The sequence below is a fragment of the Zygotorulaspora mrakii genome, chromosome 5 (genome assembly GCF_013402915.1).
Source record: "Zygotorulaspora mrakii chromosome 5, complete sequence".
NCBI classification, from domain to species: domain Eukaryota; kingdom Fungi; phylum Ascomycota; class Saccharomycetes; order Saccharomycetales; family Saccharomycetaceae; genus Zygotorulaspora; species Zygotorulaspora mrakii.
In genome coordinates this window covers 296715-312323 of record NC_050723.1, presented here as the reverse complement: position 1 = coordinate 312323, position 15609 = coordinate 296715, and the positions used below count along the sequence as shown (strand labels likewise).

The 15609-nt window shown below is 38.3% G+C and overlaps 10 protein-coding genes across 10 annotated transcripts; 4 read left to right on the top strand and 6 right to left on the bottom strand.

The window, feature by feature from the left end:
- Positions 1 to 103: 103 nt before the first annotated feature.
- SGM1 (Sgm1p) lies at positions 104 to 2152 on the bottom strand (the record flags this gene model as incomplete). Its single annotated transcript, XM_037288893.1, has 1 exon — positions 104 to 2152. One exon carries the CDS (start codon positions 2150 to 2152, stop codon positions 104 to 106), a length of 2049 nt encoding a protein of 682 aa, XP_037144788.1.
- Positions 2153 to 2586: 434 nt separating this feature from the next.
- RIX1 (Rix1p) lies at positions 2587 to 4962 on the top strand (the record flags this gene model as incomplete). Its single annotated transcript, XM_037288892.1, has 1 exon — positions 2587 to 4962. One exon carries the CDS (start codon positions 2587 to 2589, stop codon positions 4960 to 4962), a length of 2376 nt encoding a protein of 791 aa, XP_037144787.1.
- A 4-nt stretch (positions 4963 to 4966) lies between these two features.
- On the bottom strand, positions 4967 to 5686 carry MCM22 (Mcm22p; the record flags this gene model as incomplete). The annotated part of the gene is made up of 1 exon (XM_037288891.1): positions 4967 to 5686. The coding sequence occupies one exon, from the start codon at positions 5684 to 5686 to the stop codon at positions 4967 to 4969; it is 720 nt and encodes a 239-aa protein (XP_037144786.1).
- A 118-nt stretch (positions 5687 to 5804) lies between these two features.
- TIM8 (protein transporter TIM8) lies at positions 5805 to 6164 on the top strand (the record flags this gene model as incomplete). Its single annotated transcript, XM_037288890.1, has 1 exon — positions 5805 to 6164. The coding sequence occupies one exon, from the start codon at positions 5805 to 5807 to the stop codon at positions 6162 to 6164; it is 360 nt and encodes a 119-aa protein (XP_037144785.1).
- A 76-nt stretch (positions 6165 to 6240) lies between these two features.
- Positions 6241 to 7464, bottom strand: TTI2 (Tti2p; the record flags this gene model as incomplete). Its single annotated transcript, XM_037288889.1, has 1 exon — positions 6241 to 7464. One exon carries the CDS (start codon positions 7462 to 7464, stop codon positions 6241 to 6243), a length of 1224 nt encoding a protein of 407 aa, XP_037144784.1.
- Positions 7465 to 7769: 305 nt separating this feature from the next.
- MPC1 (pyruvate transporter MPC1) lies at positions 7770 to 8156 on the top strand (the record flags this gene model as incomplete). Its single annotated transcript, XM_037288888.1, has 1 exon — positions 7770 to 8156. The coding sequence occupies one exon, from the start codon at positions 7770 to 7772 to the stop codon at positions 8154 to 8156; it is 387 nt and encodes a 128-aa protein (XP_037144783.1).
- Positions 8157 to 8293: 137 nt separating this feature from the next.
- On the bottom strand, positions 8294 to 10045 carry DDC1 (Ddc1p; the record flags this gene model as incomplete). Its single annotated transcript, XM_037288887.1, has 1 exon — positions 8294 to 10045. The coding sequence occupies one exon, from the start codon at positions 10043 to 10045 to the stop codon at positions 8294 to 8296; it is 1752 nt and encodes a 583-aa protein (XP_037144782.1).
- Positions 10046 to 10217: 172 nt separating this feature from the next.
- Positions 10218 to 13016, bottom strand: APL5 (Apl5p; the record flags this gene model as incomplete). Its single annotated transcript, XM_037288886.1, has 1 exon — positions 10218 to 13016. The coding sequence occupies one exon, from the start codon at positions 13014 to 13016 to the stop codon at positions 10218 to 10220; it is 2799 nt and encodes a 932-aa protein (XP_037144781.1).
- Positions 13017 to 13246: 230 nt separating this feature from the next.
- Positions 13247 to 13837, top strand: KXD1 (Kxd1p; the record flags this gene model as incomplete). The annotated part of the gene is made up of 1 exon (XM_037288885.1): positions 13247 to 13837. The coding sequence occupies one exon, from the start codon at positions 13247 to 13249 to the stop codon at positions 13835 to 13837; it is 591 nt and encodes a 196-aa protein (XP_037144780.1).
- A 60-nt stretch (positions 13838 to 13897) lies between these two features.
- Positions 13898 to 14752, bottom strand: OXR1 (Oxr1p; the record flags this gene model as incomplete). Its single annotated transcript, XM_037288884.1, has 1 exon — positions 13898 to 14752. The coding sequence occupies one exon, from the start codon at positions 14750 to 14752 to the stop codon at positions 13898 to 13900; it is 855 nt and encodes a 284-aa protein (XP_037144779.1).
- Positions 14753 to 15609: the final 857 nt, after the last annotated feature.

Sequence of the window (15609 nt, the reverse complement as noted above, 5' to 3'; positions counted from 1 at the left end):
ACTACACAATTATTCTGCAATGACAAGTAATTATTTAATTTACATATCTCGAGTGATAATTTGCCTTAGCTCAATTTTTAGGTAATGAAAAAGAATTAAACAGCTACCTTTTTTCCTGAAGTTTAATCATATCCTGTATTTGTTGCCTCATCATATCTTTAAGGTCTGCAACGTCATTCTCAAGCTCTTCGGCTAGCTCTGTCTTTTCGCCTAACAACTGCAAGGATGCGTCCAGTTTTGCGCCAAGCTCTTCCACCTGCCTTGACAGATTCAAGTTTTCGGTTATTAAGTGATTTACTTTTTCATTTTCTTCCAATAACCTTATTATTTCATCATTCGCTTCGTTCCTCTCTTTCTGCGTTTTATCACATAAATTCTGAAGCGATGATAACTCAACTTCAAATTTTCTAATCTCAGCTCCAAGTTTACTGACTACCTGAGCGTTCATCCTAGCTGAGGAGCCTAGCTCAGAGCTGTATCTATTCAGATTTCTAGAGCTGCTATTCCTGAAAGACGTTTCCCTGTTTAACGATCCTAAATCAGATGCTTCATCGGGCATATCATCTAACTCCATAGACATATCGTATTTGTCGTATTTTTCGACTTGTGATAATAAGCTATTATCATCTTTGGTCAAAAATGGTTCTTTTAAGATTTTTGGAGTTTCCATGACTTCTAGAGAAGAATTTTGTGTTATAATCCAGTTGTCATCCAGTTTGGCAGCATCCGACTCGAAATCCTTAGTTTGATGTGATTCAGGAAGAATAATTTGCAGGCCATTTTTCGTCTTTTGCTGGTCAATGTTGTGTTCTAGCTGATCCTTTTGAATATCATATTTGTGCTGCAAATGACTGTAATCATCATTCAAATTTCGAATCGATGCCTCGAGAGAGACGATTGTACTTTGCAATTCATTGATTTTATTCATGTCGTCTTGATGCATCTGTTCGGATTTGTGAAGTTTCAGTTCGAGTTCAGAATTTTTTTTTATATTATCGTCTATTTGTAGACTGTATCGATCATAAGTGAGCGTCATATCTTCAATCTGCGACTCTAAACCAGAGACTTTGCTGTTCAGGGCATCTTCGATGGCCTGTGAGTTCGCCTTACTAGATTTGAAATCCTCAAAAAGTCTATTGTAGCGCTCTTGCAAGTTTGAAGTACTGTTAAAATTCGCTGAGAGCTCATTCTCTGATGATTTTTCTGATTCAATTCTAAGTTGCTCCAAGCTTGCTTCCAGAATCATGACTTGCTCTTCAGTGGTCCGTTTCAGGAGTTCACTTTCCTTCTGATGTGAAGTGACTGCTTCAGATAAGTCCTTTTCTTTGGTCTCAAGAGCCTTTTCCAAGGATTTTATTCTAGCATCTTTCTCGATAAGGATGGATTCAACACTGTAGAGCTTTTCACGATCTTTTATAAGTTCAATTACTGCAGCCTCTGAGCCTTTCAATTCATTCAGACTGTCTGTATGTGAGGAGTACAGCTTTTCATAGAGTTCAATTTTCTTAGAAAGATCGTCTTCAAGAGTACCCAAGTTATTTTCAAGCTCAACTATCCTCTTTCTTGAATTTTTTATTATATTAGATTGTCGTAGTTCTGTCTTCGATAATTGGTCGCCTTCTTGCCGTAATCGATCTATTATACCATCTTTTTCCTTGATAAGCTTGACAAGGCTACTTTCTGTATTTGCGCTTTTACTCGAAGCTGCTTGCTCTCTGAGCCGCTCGTTTTCATTAACTAGCTCCTCTACATGTGGTCGCAGAGTTTTCAAGAGCTCTTCGGCGTTCAGACTCATTTGATCTCCCGAAAGCCATTGCGACCAAGGTTCTTCCATAGGTGATGAGCAAACTCGCCTATCAACATTTTCATGTACTAAAGGCTCCTCTTTACTACCAGGCCTTTCAGTAGAGGATTGAGTAGTGACTAATTGTGTTTTGTCCTCACTGTCTGTCAGTATCGATAATATTGCATTTTCTGCCGAATTGACACCTTTAATCGTTTCTGAAGTTTCCAGTTTGGAGCCTGAAACATTATCTGGCGGTGGCGATTGAGAAGCTGGTGACGAACCTATCTTTTTTGGTTTTTTTTTACCCTTTTTAGCTGCTAGAGAGAGCCGTTCTTCCAACGTAAGTTTCCTAGTATTTCCATTCATTTAGGTCAAGTAGCATCAGTTGAATGTGACAGAAAAGTAATAGCTGGCGCTCTTCCATTGAATCAAAAAATGCAAAGAATGAAATTTGTTGCAATGATGAATACTTCCTGTGGTTCGATTTGAGATATTCAAATATTCGCAAATAACGACGTCGCACTTACGAAAAACAAAAATATCCTCAACAAGAGGTTCGAACGCTAGCCCCTTATTGAAATTGTTTTTACACGGCCAAAAGACTGGTTAAAGAGAGAGTTTATCCCATTAAAAATATTGTGTGCCCAAGATTAGACTCAAAATTTTTCATTAGCGGAATCAGAGCATACCCATCTCATCGCACTATACAAAGAATATTCGATAAAAAGAATATTAACTCTTCTGCATACATAGTGCACCATCCAAGTTGAAGGTGTTGCTAAACAAGGTGCACTTGAAATATGAATACAGATACTTTTCCTGTGACAGTCATTGCCAAACAGCTTGAATCCGCAACGGCCTCTGAGTTTCAAACTTTGCTGAACTTGCTTAGATCTCCAGATTACATCAATGAGAAGCTACTGAAATCAGAATTAGCTCTTTTGATCACCAAGACTTTAGCCTTATTGCGCTCCAGTGACGATGAGAAGCTTTGGAGGGGGTGCCACGTATCAGTTGTTATTTGTTCTTTCAATCCGTTAGTTTTATGTTCTCACTCTGGTCAATTGCTTGCTGCAATCTATTCAAAGTTGGAGCAAAAAGTCGAATACTATGCTTCAACAATTAACACACCTTATGGGACCTTTTTATTCGAAACTTTGGTTTTCGCAATATCATCACTATGGGAGCTAATGAGAGATAAGCCCACACTAAGTAGAGAGAGTCTGACGCCAAAACTAAAAGCTATCATTCCAACCTTGATTTCTTTAGCACAGTACCAACCAAAATTTTGCTTACCTCTTTTGAAAAAGCTGCTTTATAGGAGCACAACTACATTCAAACCCTTTGCTTCCAGATTTCGTCAACTTCTCATCACCAAACTTTCTAAAGGTTATGCCCAGTATGATAGAGAAACACAAATATTATTATGTGAAAATTATGCATATTTACATCTCATCAGGATCAACCCCGCTCAGACCCAAGATGAAGCACTAGCTCATCACAAAGCCTATCTAGATGAAAATTGGAGGATTGGATTGTTTTCTGTTTTGTCTCAGTTCAAACCGATCATTGAACTTTGTGAGGAAATTTTACAGGTGGATCAGGACGGTGATTTGAAAGCATTAATCAACAGTTTGAACTTTGATAGTTACTATAAAGAAGAAGAGAGAAACGAGCACAACTCCTTACCTGGATTAAAACTGGACATGAATGAGCCGCTTACCCTATGTGAACTTCCAAAAAGACTAAATTTACTGGTAGATCTCTCATCAGCATTCATAACTTCATCAACTCCTTATGCGGTTAGAATACCTTTTGGCATTTGCATCAATATCAGCGAGGCGTTACTATCCATGACAAGAAATTACTTGCCCTTGAGACGTGATTTACGCCGCGATGGGCAATTGACTTCGATTATTAACACTACAATCCCACAAATTCAGTTTTGTGGCGTGAGATTTCTTTCTAATATATGTGAGGTGTATGCCAAGAACTTTCTTTCAATGATACCGTCTGTCCTAAGTTCTTTAGAACTATTTATTCCATTGAAGGCAAAATCTACAATTGTCGATTTGGAGAAATGTTCTTTACTGAGAAAAGAGTTTCTGCAGGTTTTCCAACTGCTTAACACTTTATTTCCCCATATGGGGCATCATTTCCAGGAGATTGATCTAATTACCAAGCTGCTTGATGTTGCACTACACTTATCAGAAGACCTTGTATTAATTGATACTTTTTTCAAGCAGCAATCGATAGACAAAATAGCTAACCAGCCTGGAATGAAGAAAAGGCAAAAGAAGGAAAATACGCCTGGTGCACTATCAGATTTATACACGCATTCAGATAAATTCAATATTAAGAATATACAGTTATGGCATGACGAGATCAATTTCTTTTTGAGAAGTGTCTTGAGTAATTGGAAGTTGCCTTCACACCAGCAAATTAAAATTTTAAAGCATAGTGTATGCCGCTCGTTGAAACTAAAAGAGCAGCTTGGATACATTCCTAAATCGTTCGTTGAATTGCTAAGGACAGAAGTCCTATATCCTGGTAATGAACGCGTTTCGGTTTTACCAATTGCTGTCTCACTAATGAAAGGAGCCACTGATGATGTATTCGACCTCTTATGTCATCCTCGTCTACCTATGGGAATCATCCATTCCGTGAATAAACCTATTGCGCACACGGAAGAGTCCTTCGAAAACGTGTCTGAAGGCAAATATGGAGAACCATTTGCGGAACCTCAAGAAGTTGCAGATGAATCAGAAACAATTCGTGGTGATGAACAACTTGAGGACCCCCCTGTTTCGAGTAAGACAGAAGATCCCAAAGTATTTATCAAGCCTGAAAACGTTGTGCAATCGAAGGAACACCTGACAAACATTCATGAAACACTGATTTTAAAGAAAAGAAGCGTAGATCAAGGTATTGATGAAGTTCAAATCGTAAAACGCCTCAAAACTGAAGAAATAGTTCCCAAGAATGAGACGGTGGCTGCAAAGGAAGAACTTAATCCGCACGCAAGTGAGGAGGAGGATTCTGAATTTGAGATTCCAGCCATACAGTTGAGTGACGACGACGAGGAAGAAGACAATGAAGAAGAAGATGATGATGATGACGAAGACGGAGATGACAATGAAAATGATAACAAAGTTGAAGATCAAAATAAAGATTAAATCACTATAATAGGTCTGACTTCCTAAAATCTAGTAATTTAATGTGTTTTTCACCTTTTTCATCACTTTCTACTTCAATTAAGTTACTACGCAATAGTAGTCGATAAAGACTTCTTGAGCCATGATGAAAATCTGTAACCTTTAGCGTTTTATCGTAATTAATCAGTCTTTTTATAAGAGCCATAACCTCATCATAGATATCAGTTCCAACATCTTCAGCGTTTACCATATCTACAGAGAGATATGTCCTAATAAACTGCTCAGTTTGCAAGAGCAACTGCTGGTTTTCCATCTTGGGCGTTGTGGGATACACCTCTGCGTCAAATGAACCCTGTTTAGATTTGTCGATCCCTTGCTCTAACAATGCAGTAAGAACTGTGATGTCGTGATTGGCATTTTTTTGATACTGAATTATCTCTTCCATTGCCTTCAAATGATTTTCCATGTATTTTATCCACTCAAAAGATGTGTCCCTTCTGGTTCTCAAGCCGACTGACGCCAAACTCAGGCCAATCGGGTCAGATCTTTCCGGAAAATACATCGGTTTCTTGAGAAATCTTTGCCACTCTTCATCAGATATTATTTTACGGGATCGACTCGATTTCTCAAGGGTATTGATAGCTTCTTTGGCTTGCTTCAAAAAGTACTTTTTTGTTTCTACTTGTTCTTCAAGACTTTTGATGTAAACCTCTAGCAAATCTTCGACAGCCTCATCATCTTCCATTTACCACAGAACTTGTATATAGCTACTTGTATATACAGCTCTGCTATAATGTTGGCGAACAGGGCCTAATACTTAATATGCTTGTCAAAAGGGCTATATTCCCGTAACAGATGACGACATGAAAAACCATCATCTCAATGATATTTTATCTTTCCATGTCACTAGTCAAGTAAGACAAAGCAAGTGCTTGCAGAGCACCATACCGAATTCCTCTATGTCATCGTTTTCACCACAAGATCTTTCCAAGTTAGACGACAAGTCCAAAAAGGAAATCGCTTCTTTCCTGGAAGTTGAGAATTCTAAACAGAAGGTGCAAATGTCCATTCATCAATTCACAAATACATGTTTCAAAGAGTGTGTCCCAACGGTTGATAGCGGCGATTTGAACGCTCAAGAAGAACAGTGCTTGAACAACTGTGTCAACAGATTTTTAGATACTAATATTAGAATCGTAAAGGGTCTACAGAGTCTAAACTAATTTCAACTATCCTGAACTGTTCGTAAAAATCGCTAATTCTATCTGTATATAGCGCATTCGGCACCCGATGTCGCCTTCAAATTAATATATCATGCATATCTTTAGTTTTTAGAATCTCGTGTTTATCAGCTGCTAGATCACAGCCTTTGGATTCCAATAGTTGCACCATATCTTTTAGCCGTGTTACTAGGTCGTCCGTCAGTTTACCTTCGGTTTGACACTTTTCAAAGGTTATTAAAATCATGGCAAGTATGTCGTATTTGTGCGCCAGGAGCCTTTCGCTGGGACAGACATCAATAAGGGCCGAGATAACGTCTAACGTTCCGTTCATCAATGTACTGAATGCAGTGAAAAATGCGTTCCTTATGAGATATTCACCTAGAGTGTAAACTATGCGTTGAAAGTGTGACACAATGGCTGTGTCCAAACATTTGATTATTACAACTATCGCTTGTAGTGCAAACAATGTTAAATTCTCATCTGTTAAGTTGATTCGAGGAATAACATTTTGTAAAAGTAGCTGAGAGAGAAGTTTGCCCAAATGATGTCTATACGCAGTATCGTTATGTTTGAATTGCAAGCGATATAGGACATTTAAAGATGGGAAAACAACTTTCCATATTGCCAAAGAGTCTTGCGATGAATATCCTGGAGGTAAAGAGTAGCACATATTGAATAAAATTGGCTCATATAGTGCATATAATCCTGTATCATGAAATGAAATCCAATGCTTCTCGTCGTCAAAGCATTCCTCCAGAAATGTTCGGACCAAGAGAACACCCTTCAATCTGATATTTAACAAATCCGTAGTGTCGTCTAAAATATTCAAAATACCTGGTGTTATCCACCATAAATTTGATGATACCTGCGAATGTTTGAGATTGAATAGAACCGCGTACATAAAGGGTATGCTTTTGAGCCCACCATTCATCCTCCAAGTCCGGCGAGCTTCGTCATCGCCAAGACTCATACCCAGTTGTGGATTGAGACTTGTGCTTGTTCCTGCGTCATCTTTCACTTTTATTCGTGGAAGCATTGGGACTAATCTTGAGATTAGATCTTCGCATATGTTCACTTGAGAGTTAGAAAGCAATGTCTTCAAAGTTCGTATCACTAGCTCCCCTACCCCATTATCATTCAGAGATTTATATGACAAGTTCTGGACTGTTTCAATTATAACTTCTCTTGGCGCCGCCTCTGTATCTATATTTTTTATCTGATAGCATACCTCCATCAACTCATCTTGCGCAATGGGCTCATCGCGACAGGAAGAAGCATTGAACTTTAGTAACTTTTCCATTCTGACCGTCACGCCAACTCTTTGCTTTTATCGTTCATGAATGTTATTATATGATTGTTCCTCGCTTAACTCCTGTTCTTCTGTTGGGTTAGAATTGTCCTAACTCCCAAAAGATCAACCCGCATTGTCTCTCCACACGCAAACATCAAGGATATCAGCCAGAGTACAAAGTGGCAGGACAAAGTAACGAAGATTGCACCGCTTCATACACTTACATACGTATAATCAACTTCACATACTCAGTTTTTTTGATCTCGATTAAGATTTGGTAAGAAGAAGCAAAGGTGCATTATATTGGTTCGATAATGTCACAACCTGTCCAACGTGCTGCTACAAGATCGTTCATTCAAAAATACATCAACAAGGAGACTTTGAAGTACGTCTTTACTACACATTTTTGGGGACCAGTATCAAACTTTGGGATACCCATTGCGGCTCTTTATGACTTGAAGAAGGATCCAACTGTTATTTCAGGACCGATGACTGGAGCGCTAGTGTTATATTCGGCTGTTTTCATGAAATATGCTCTGGCAGTAACTCCAACCAACTACTTGTTATTTGGATGCCACTTAGTTAATGAGATGGCACAATTGGGCCAGGGTTACAGATTTTTGAGTTACAACTACTTGAGTTCAGATGAAGAGAAAAAGAGTATTGAGAAGAAATGGGCCATTAATGATAAGGAAGAATAGTTCGAGCTACGCACTTCATATTTGCTTGTCCATAAATCTCAAAAATCATGCAGTTATATAGGAGAATTTTTTAGAGAGTATAGAAAATATTCCACTTATTATTACATATTTTTTATAGCGTGTCAGAAAACTTAGTTTCAGTCAAATAAGCCTTTCGGTTTAGATACCTGAGTGGGCCCGAAACCCTCTGGTTGAGAGGGATCTTTCTTCTTCAAGGCATCTCGTTCGGTTTTTAGATCTTGAAAATATTTGAACTTCTCCTTTCGAAGTAGGCTTCTTTTATCAATTTTGGACTCATTATTCTGGTGATCTTGTGGTGTGACACCCCACTCTACGGTTGTTGCACTCTTTTCGGCGATAGTAGAATTGAAGTTATTGTTGATGTCATCTCCCTCATGCCGCACTACATCGGTGCTTTTATCCAGAGAAGCGTCGTCCTTCCAATCAGTTGACAGGCTTGTCCAAGGTTTCTGTTTCTTGGCGTCGCTAGAAGGGATATCTTGAGAAGAATCATTTACAAAAAGTTCTCTCTTGATTTTCCTTCGCGGACTTATAGGTTTCCCATATTTCAACGGACTTTTACTTTTATTTTTGTTTGGTGCTATGGTCTTGACAGGACTTATGCGGAGTAGTCCCATTTCTTCTTTAGTAACTTGTTCTCGAGCTCGAGCCTTTTCAGGAGACGTACCCTTCATCATGGTTTGGCATTTTACTGAACTACTAGGTGGTATATTTTCTACCACTGCTACTCCGTCGGCGACCGTAACCTGAACAAGCTCCAGTATTACATCAGGCTTCCGTACCTCGAACATGATAGGTTCTCCCCTGTGCCGAAACCAAATATCCACGTTACTTTCGTTGCTATTTTTCCAACTTGATATTATATTCATAAACTTTTTGAAGTCAGCCAGGCTGAATATTATGTTTTTTGTATGCTCCCTTTTCTGAGCGTTATGGCCTATCACATTTTGGTCATCATCCATTGTATCCTCATCAATGGTAGTAAATAAGCAAGATTGCTCCAGATCTAATGTGCTTATCGTATCGGTGAAACTTAATGCGTTTTTCAGTGGTTTGTTATTTTTACCATGTACAGCATGTGAAAATGCGGTCAAACTTAACCTGCTTGTATTGATTTCTAGTTTCAGCTCTCTGGTAAGGTTAGGGTTGCAATGATCAATGAAGTTTTTGAGGAGAACTTGACTACAGCATATGTAATTGATCTCATCTGCAAGCGTTAGGTGGTCTTTTTTTTGGTTCAACTTTTCAGTTTCTTCATGAAACAATGCTGTTCTTACATCTGCTTCAGTGACTCTGAGAATCTGGTCCAGTCTAGGATCTATCATCTCTCCATCTTGTGACGATCCATAAACTTCCAAAAATTTCTTCTTGTACTTGATATCTATTATAATTGGATCGTACTTTACAGGAACGAGTTGTAGCGAATGCTGCTTGCAGATTAGAGATTCCATTTCCATATAGATCAAAAGTCTATTAGCCAAAAAATCCGAACATGTTGTTGTATTGTTAATAGCTATGGTGAATTTCTGTATGGTATCTCCTTCGGTTTTCTTTGTTATTGTGCCTAAATAACTACCGCTCACCTGGAATGAATACAGACCGTGATCTACTCCTTCAGTGTCAGTGACGATCTGAACGCCCTCCTCTCCAAATATTATTTCATGTGGGTTGAAAATAAACTCATCAAAAAACTGTCGGGAAAATCGTATCTTGCATAGTGCTGTCTCTGCGTTGTCAGTAGTCCATGTAATCAGCTCGGTTGATGACACTGTAAACATAATATTCTTGTTCAGACTACTTAAGACATTAACAGTACGAGCCCATAGTGCCTGCCTTTCTGGTCCAGTGATAGTTGCCTTGAATGACATAGAAAGGCAGCACAACAGCGAATTGTTGTAGAGTGTGTTTTGTTGATTACATTTGAAATGTCTCTCTTCTATGGATGCCGCGGAGTAGGTAGGCGGTGGAATCATATGTGGATAAGTTGTGTGGACATTAAAAATCTCATTTATATAAAAAGAGTTATTTAAAAAAAGACAGCTATAAAGATCCGATTGCTGAATCCCCTTCTTCGACTGCATTCTTCTTTTTCCTTGAGGTTTTTTTCTTCTTCGCAGATTTCTTCTTTTTCTTGATAACGATAACTTCTTCTCCCTCACCCGCTTGTGTATGCCCTAGACTTTGGTTCCCAAATCTACTTCTCAATTTCTCCAGCTCTATTTGATCTTCAACCCCAGCTTCTGCATCGATATTTGAAGGAGAGAGGCTATCTGTATCGTTTCTTTTGAAGAAATCGAAATTTGCGAGCTTTGTATTTGTCTTAAGGTTGATTTTACCCTTGTAAGAATTGATAGTTGATGAAGAATTATTGCTGGTTATTAGATTTGGATTTGATTGCTGTGTAGCTAAAAGTTCGTTATCGGTAACGATTTCATCAGGAATAATCTCTACCCTTTTCTTAACCTTCGTAGTAGACTTCTTCTTCTTTTTTTTCTTTTCACCTTTAGAGATTGATTCATTTGTTTTCTGAGGTGAGTCGTGTTTGGTTAAAGATATGAATACTGAGCTTTCAGGTGTATTTTTTGAGTCGGTGAAGTCTAATAAATCAGCAACATTGTTCTTCTCTTCATTTTCATCAGCCAGGTAAAATGGATTTGATTCCTTTTCTTCCTTCATGAATGGATCTGACTCTGTTTCAGCTTCTTTAAATGCAGAACTTATTGAATGTCTCTCGTTGCGGGTATCTTCATTTTCATAATAATCCTCATCGTCTAGAGCCAGAGATTTGTCCGAATATGAACCATCATCGATATTTGATTCCTCTTGATCTAAAATTGCTTGGAATTCTGCCTCCGTCAAAAATGGAGTTTGGCAATCAACCGTTAATGTGTTCTGTAATTTTTGCTGAGTTCCATGTGATATTGGTTTGAGCTCGTATGAGTTGAAAAGGCTTGGTAAAACATCAGTGATAAGTAAAGGCAATCCCTCATCGTCTTCCTTCAAAGCTTCAAGAACTAACTTTAAAAGCTCTACAGATTCCACCGCGCGTTCTTGAATGTCAAAATATTTTGAATATGTGAATGACTCAAAATATTTGAGGAGCCCATTCAAAATGAATTCAATACGCTCAATGTTGGGATTAGGTGCGCTATTGCACCAATTAGTGAACACCTTCAAAATGGCTGGAATAATAACTTTTTGAATTTCAGGCGGATATAAATGCTCTCTGTTGATCATGAGCTCAAGTAAGTCGTCACCGTTGTCAATATGATTTGAAAATTCCCCCAGCGACCAGAAGCAGTCTTTGAGTAAGCTCGGCAAATTATTTGAGATATTACCGTAAGATATAACTTTAATAATGGTTGACAGTGTGCTGTCTCTCATACTTGGAACTTTAACCATGATGTTTCTCAACTGCTCGCCGATTTTGAATCCTAATGCCTTGTCAGGTAAATCTGAGGCCAAAACAGATATATCCCACAGTACAGCGTTGAACCACTCGAAGTCAGTCATATGGATAAAATTGTCCATGCTACATATACGGATAATTGTGTGAACTAGTTTAACCTTGTATGATTCCGGAATCACTATAGGTATCTCCCTTGATTCTATGCCCGTGGAATCGCTTTGTAAAAGTACAACATCCTCATTAACAAATTGCTTCAGTAAAGTCGTGACAAGATTTTTCAAATTATTCCCATTAACTATACCTTCAATCAATTCCACAGCTTTCGATCTAATTGAAACATCAACATCGTTTAATAGGCGAAATACCAATTTATCAAATTTCGAAATAAAATCAGTATTTATTTTACCAATTTTGTAAAAAAGAACACAGCTTATATATCTCAAATTTGGATCAGAGGAGTCACAGAATGCGTGTAGACGGTCGAGACATATCATTGCAGTATCGTAATCATCCTTGTCCAGGATATTCCCTTTCACTATACAGTTGATCGATTCGTAAAGGACAGATGTAGCAACTGTTGAGTCCATCAATTCTAGGATTTTTGGTAAAAGCTTTGGCCTAAGCTTGGGCTCCACCTTCGATAAATTTGTGAATAGTTTTAAGAGTCTAATGATAATCCAATTATTTGAAATTGAAACGAGGATGCCATATAGAAGTGGAGACAATACAACAAAAGGGGCTGGATTCATCTTTGACAGCTCACATACAACACTTACCGCAGCAGAGACAACCGATGTGTCATCATCTTCCAGTTTAGAGACAAATTTATCGAAATTATCTCTTAAAGCCTCTGGATATTGCAGGAAGACCTTAAACAAAGCAGCAATTGCTTTCTTTCTGATATATGCTCTTGAGCTTGTGAGCATAACAAAAAGATCATCACAAATGTCCATAGCTAATGAAGATGTAACTATAGTAGATAAACCACTTAATGCAATTCCCACTTTAACGACATCGTGATTCCCGCCATACTTCAAATCCTTTCTCATAAGATTGGTAGCCAACATCAAAATTTCAGGATCCTTGTAAAAGGATTGTGATGCAGCCAGATAGCCAACTCTCTTTTGCTGTAGTTTATTACTACTCATAACTTCTAAAATATGGAAATTGGCCCAAGACATGTCAAAACCGTACATTTCCAAATACGTGAGTTTTAATACAGCATTTGTTTTCATATTCAAATCGGTTGAGGCGGCCTCTTCTCGACACTCACTAAGTGCTTGAGTTAGGAAGTTTTGCAACTTCTCAGGTGTTGTATTATTGGTTCGTATACCCTTGATTAAATCTTTTAGGGTCTTTTCAAAGAATATACCAAATGGTCTCAGTCTTCCTTTGGCATCCTCCATCCGAGGTGCATACAAAGATGTCATGTCTAGTAAAATTTACGGATCTTTGAGTGACAGCACGTTTACGCAACACAATTGGCTTACTTGGATTACCTATTTAACTGTTTTTTTTCTACTGAACTTGTTTGTATATTTTGAATCAAATTTCACGTAGCAGCGTGTTGTTAAAAAAAACTAAGTAGAAGGCTGAAGAGAACTTTCAACAAAATAGACAAGGTGTGAGGTACTTCAATGCTTCACAAGATCCATTTAAAATGACAGATAATCAAGAAAATCATTCTTTTGAAGTAAACAGGTCTCAAAGTCCCAGCATCAATTCTCAGAGCTATGCAATACCAATGCCGCATGAAATTATAGAGCAGTTATCTGAATGTAGCAGTACAGAGGGATCTGACGGAGCAGATAATGACAATACATCTAATGAAAATCGCTTTTTAGATAGTATTGTTCCTGAGACTAGTAACTTATTTTTACCGGAGGCACAGGATCCCGGTTCGATGTTTGATGTGTCAAAATACATATTTGAGTCTTTAGCACAGGCAATCGATTGTGCAGACTTCTGCGAGGCAATATCTCTGCAGACCAAGACATCCGCCATAATAAATTCCAAGAGTTTGGAGCTTAAGCAACTTTTACAGACTACCAAAGTGCGATTGACGCATTTCCGAGATAGGTTTGAAAATGGCATACAAACATCAAAAACGATTCGACAAAACTTGCAACATTCAAAGGATAGAATTGATCAGATAAGTGCTGTTATTGCTACAAGGTACCCGATAGAGTTCAATCAAGCAAAAGAGAAAATAGTGGAACGTAACTTTGATGCGCTGCCCAACGATAAATGATGAATAATATTCATGCCCTACTGAATGAAATAAAAAGCTATTTACATACACAGTTCACTATCATCCGACTTTCCAAACTTCTAAGGCGACCACATGAAATTTTTTACCCTCTCGGCTAAGAACATCATTACCAAATGTGAGACTTGGATTGGAAACTCCATGTATTAAAGAATCGTCGAGCCACAATCCGTAATGGCCATCGCCCGCGCCCATTGAGAGAAAATCTGACTGACAATATATTGCAAACTCGTTCAATCCGGTAAATGGATACCCTCTGAATTGCCATCTTTGCTCATCAGATCCTTTATTGTCAGGAGTACGACCATGTTCTCGCTCTTCACCTATGTTCACATTCGGCACTTTGTCCATCTTCCATAAAAAGCATTCGCCATTACCGTAATATCGTCTATTTTCCGTTGGATGAAATGGCTCGTTGCAGTATGCTCCAAAGAGACCGTGTCTTCTATCTTGAATAATTATGACGTAACCCACCCTAGCGGGCCTCTTGCTCTGCGGTACCACGTTATGATATAATGATTTTAACGATGCTCCGTGTTGTTCTAAGCTGTATAATAACTTCCATTCTGTATAAAGCTGCACCCTCATAGGCATTAATGTTCGAATCTCATCACACATTTCCGGTGTTAATAGTTTGCATTTTGTGTTCGGTGAGTACCCCTTGAGGGAGACAGAAAGCCATTTCTCATCATCCTGATCATTTTCATAGCTCAAGCTATTCACTCCTGCTTCATCCTGTCCATCCTCTTTACCAAATTTCTTTGAAGATCTATTCGAAGACCTATCAGAAGATCTACTAAAAGTTTCCTCCGGAGACTTTGATGAGCGACGATTTGTGGGGTCCTCATGCGTAAAGGTATCCTTTACTTTATTCAATGCGCCCCGTACATCAAACATGTCAATTAAAAGTCAGGTGCCACCAATACAAAATCTCTGTGAACCACTTCTCTCAGCTTAATACAGCACCCATTAAGTGTCTACTCCCTCCTTCTTTCTGTATCATGTCGTATAACTTTGATGTTCTCCTTGTAAAGCAGTATTGTGTCATATTTGACTCCGGGTAACACAATCTTGTGGCTCACCTATTCAAGTCGATACTTCGGCGGCTAATTGTTATACAACTTGAATTTAAAAAACAGTTAAGACTCTGAATTTGTAACACTTTAGCAGTTTAAATTGCAGCTGGTTTCAAAATCTCGACAGAAAACTCTCTCAAACAGCTTTTTTAGCTACGTAACAATAGAAATAAAGACAGATCAGGTGTAAGCAATATCAGTCAATCCTAGTAAGTGGAGCATATCATTTGTCAATCCATGCAAAGTAGGAGAACCTAGGGAGAGGAATAGGTAAGGGTTCATGCCTTGTATCAGAAATTAGCAACTGAAATGGGGATTCTGTGGGCGTGGGAAAATGGCTATTCTTATAGCGCGAACAATTCTTTGACAAAAGTGAGCCTTCACCATTCATGGCCTTGCGAAAAGGACCAATGGGTCTGTTTCGTCTAATGTATAATTGAAAAATCAGAGAGTTCTTTCTGACATTCAACTTCAACTCATTAAATTGTTACATGAATATCAGGATTTGCAGAAGCAAGGATTTGTGTCTCGCTGTAACTGAATATCTCAGTAAATTCATTAATGCATCACTAACTCAGTTTTAACAGCTCAAATATTGAAGACTCTGACTCAAAAGAAAAAAGCGCTTCTCTTGTATGCTTTTGTAGTTTTTAGCGAAAAGTACTGGCAATCAAGAAA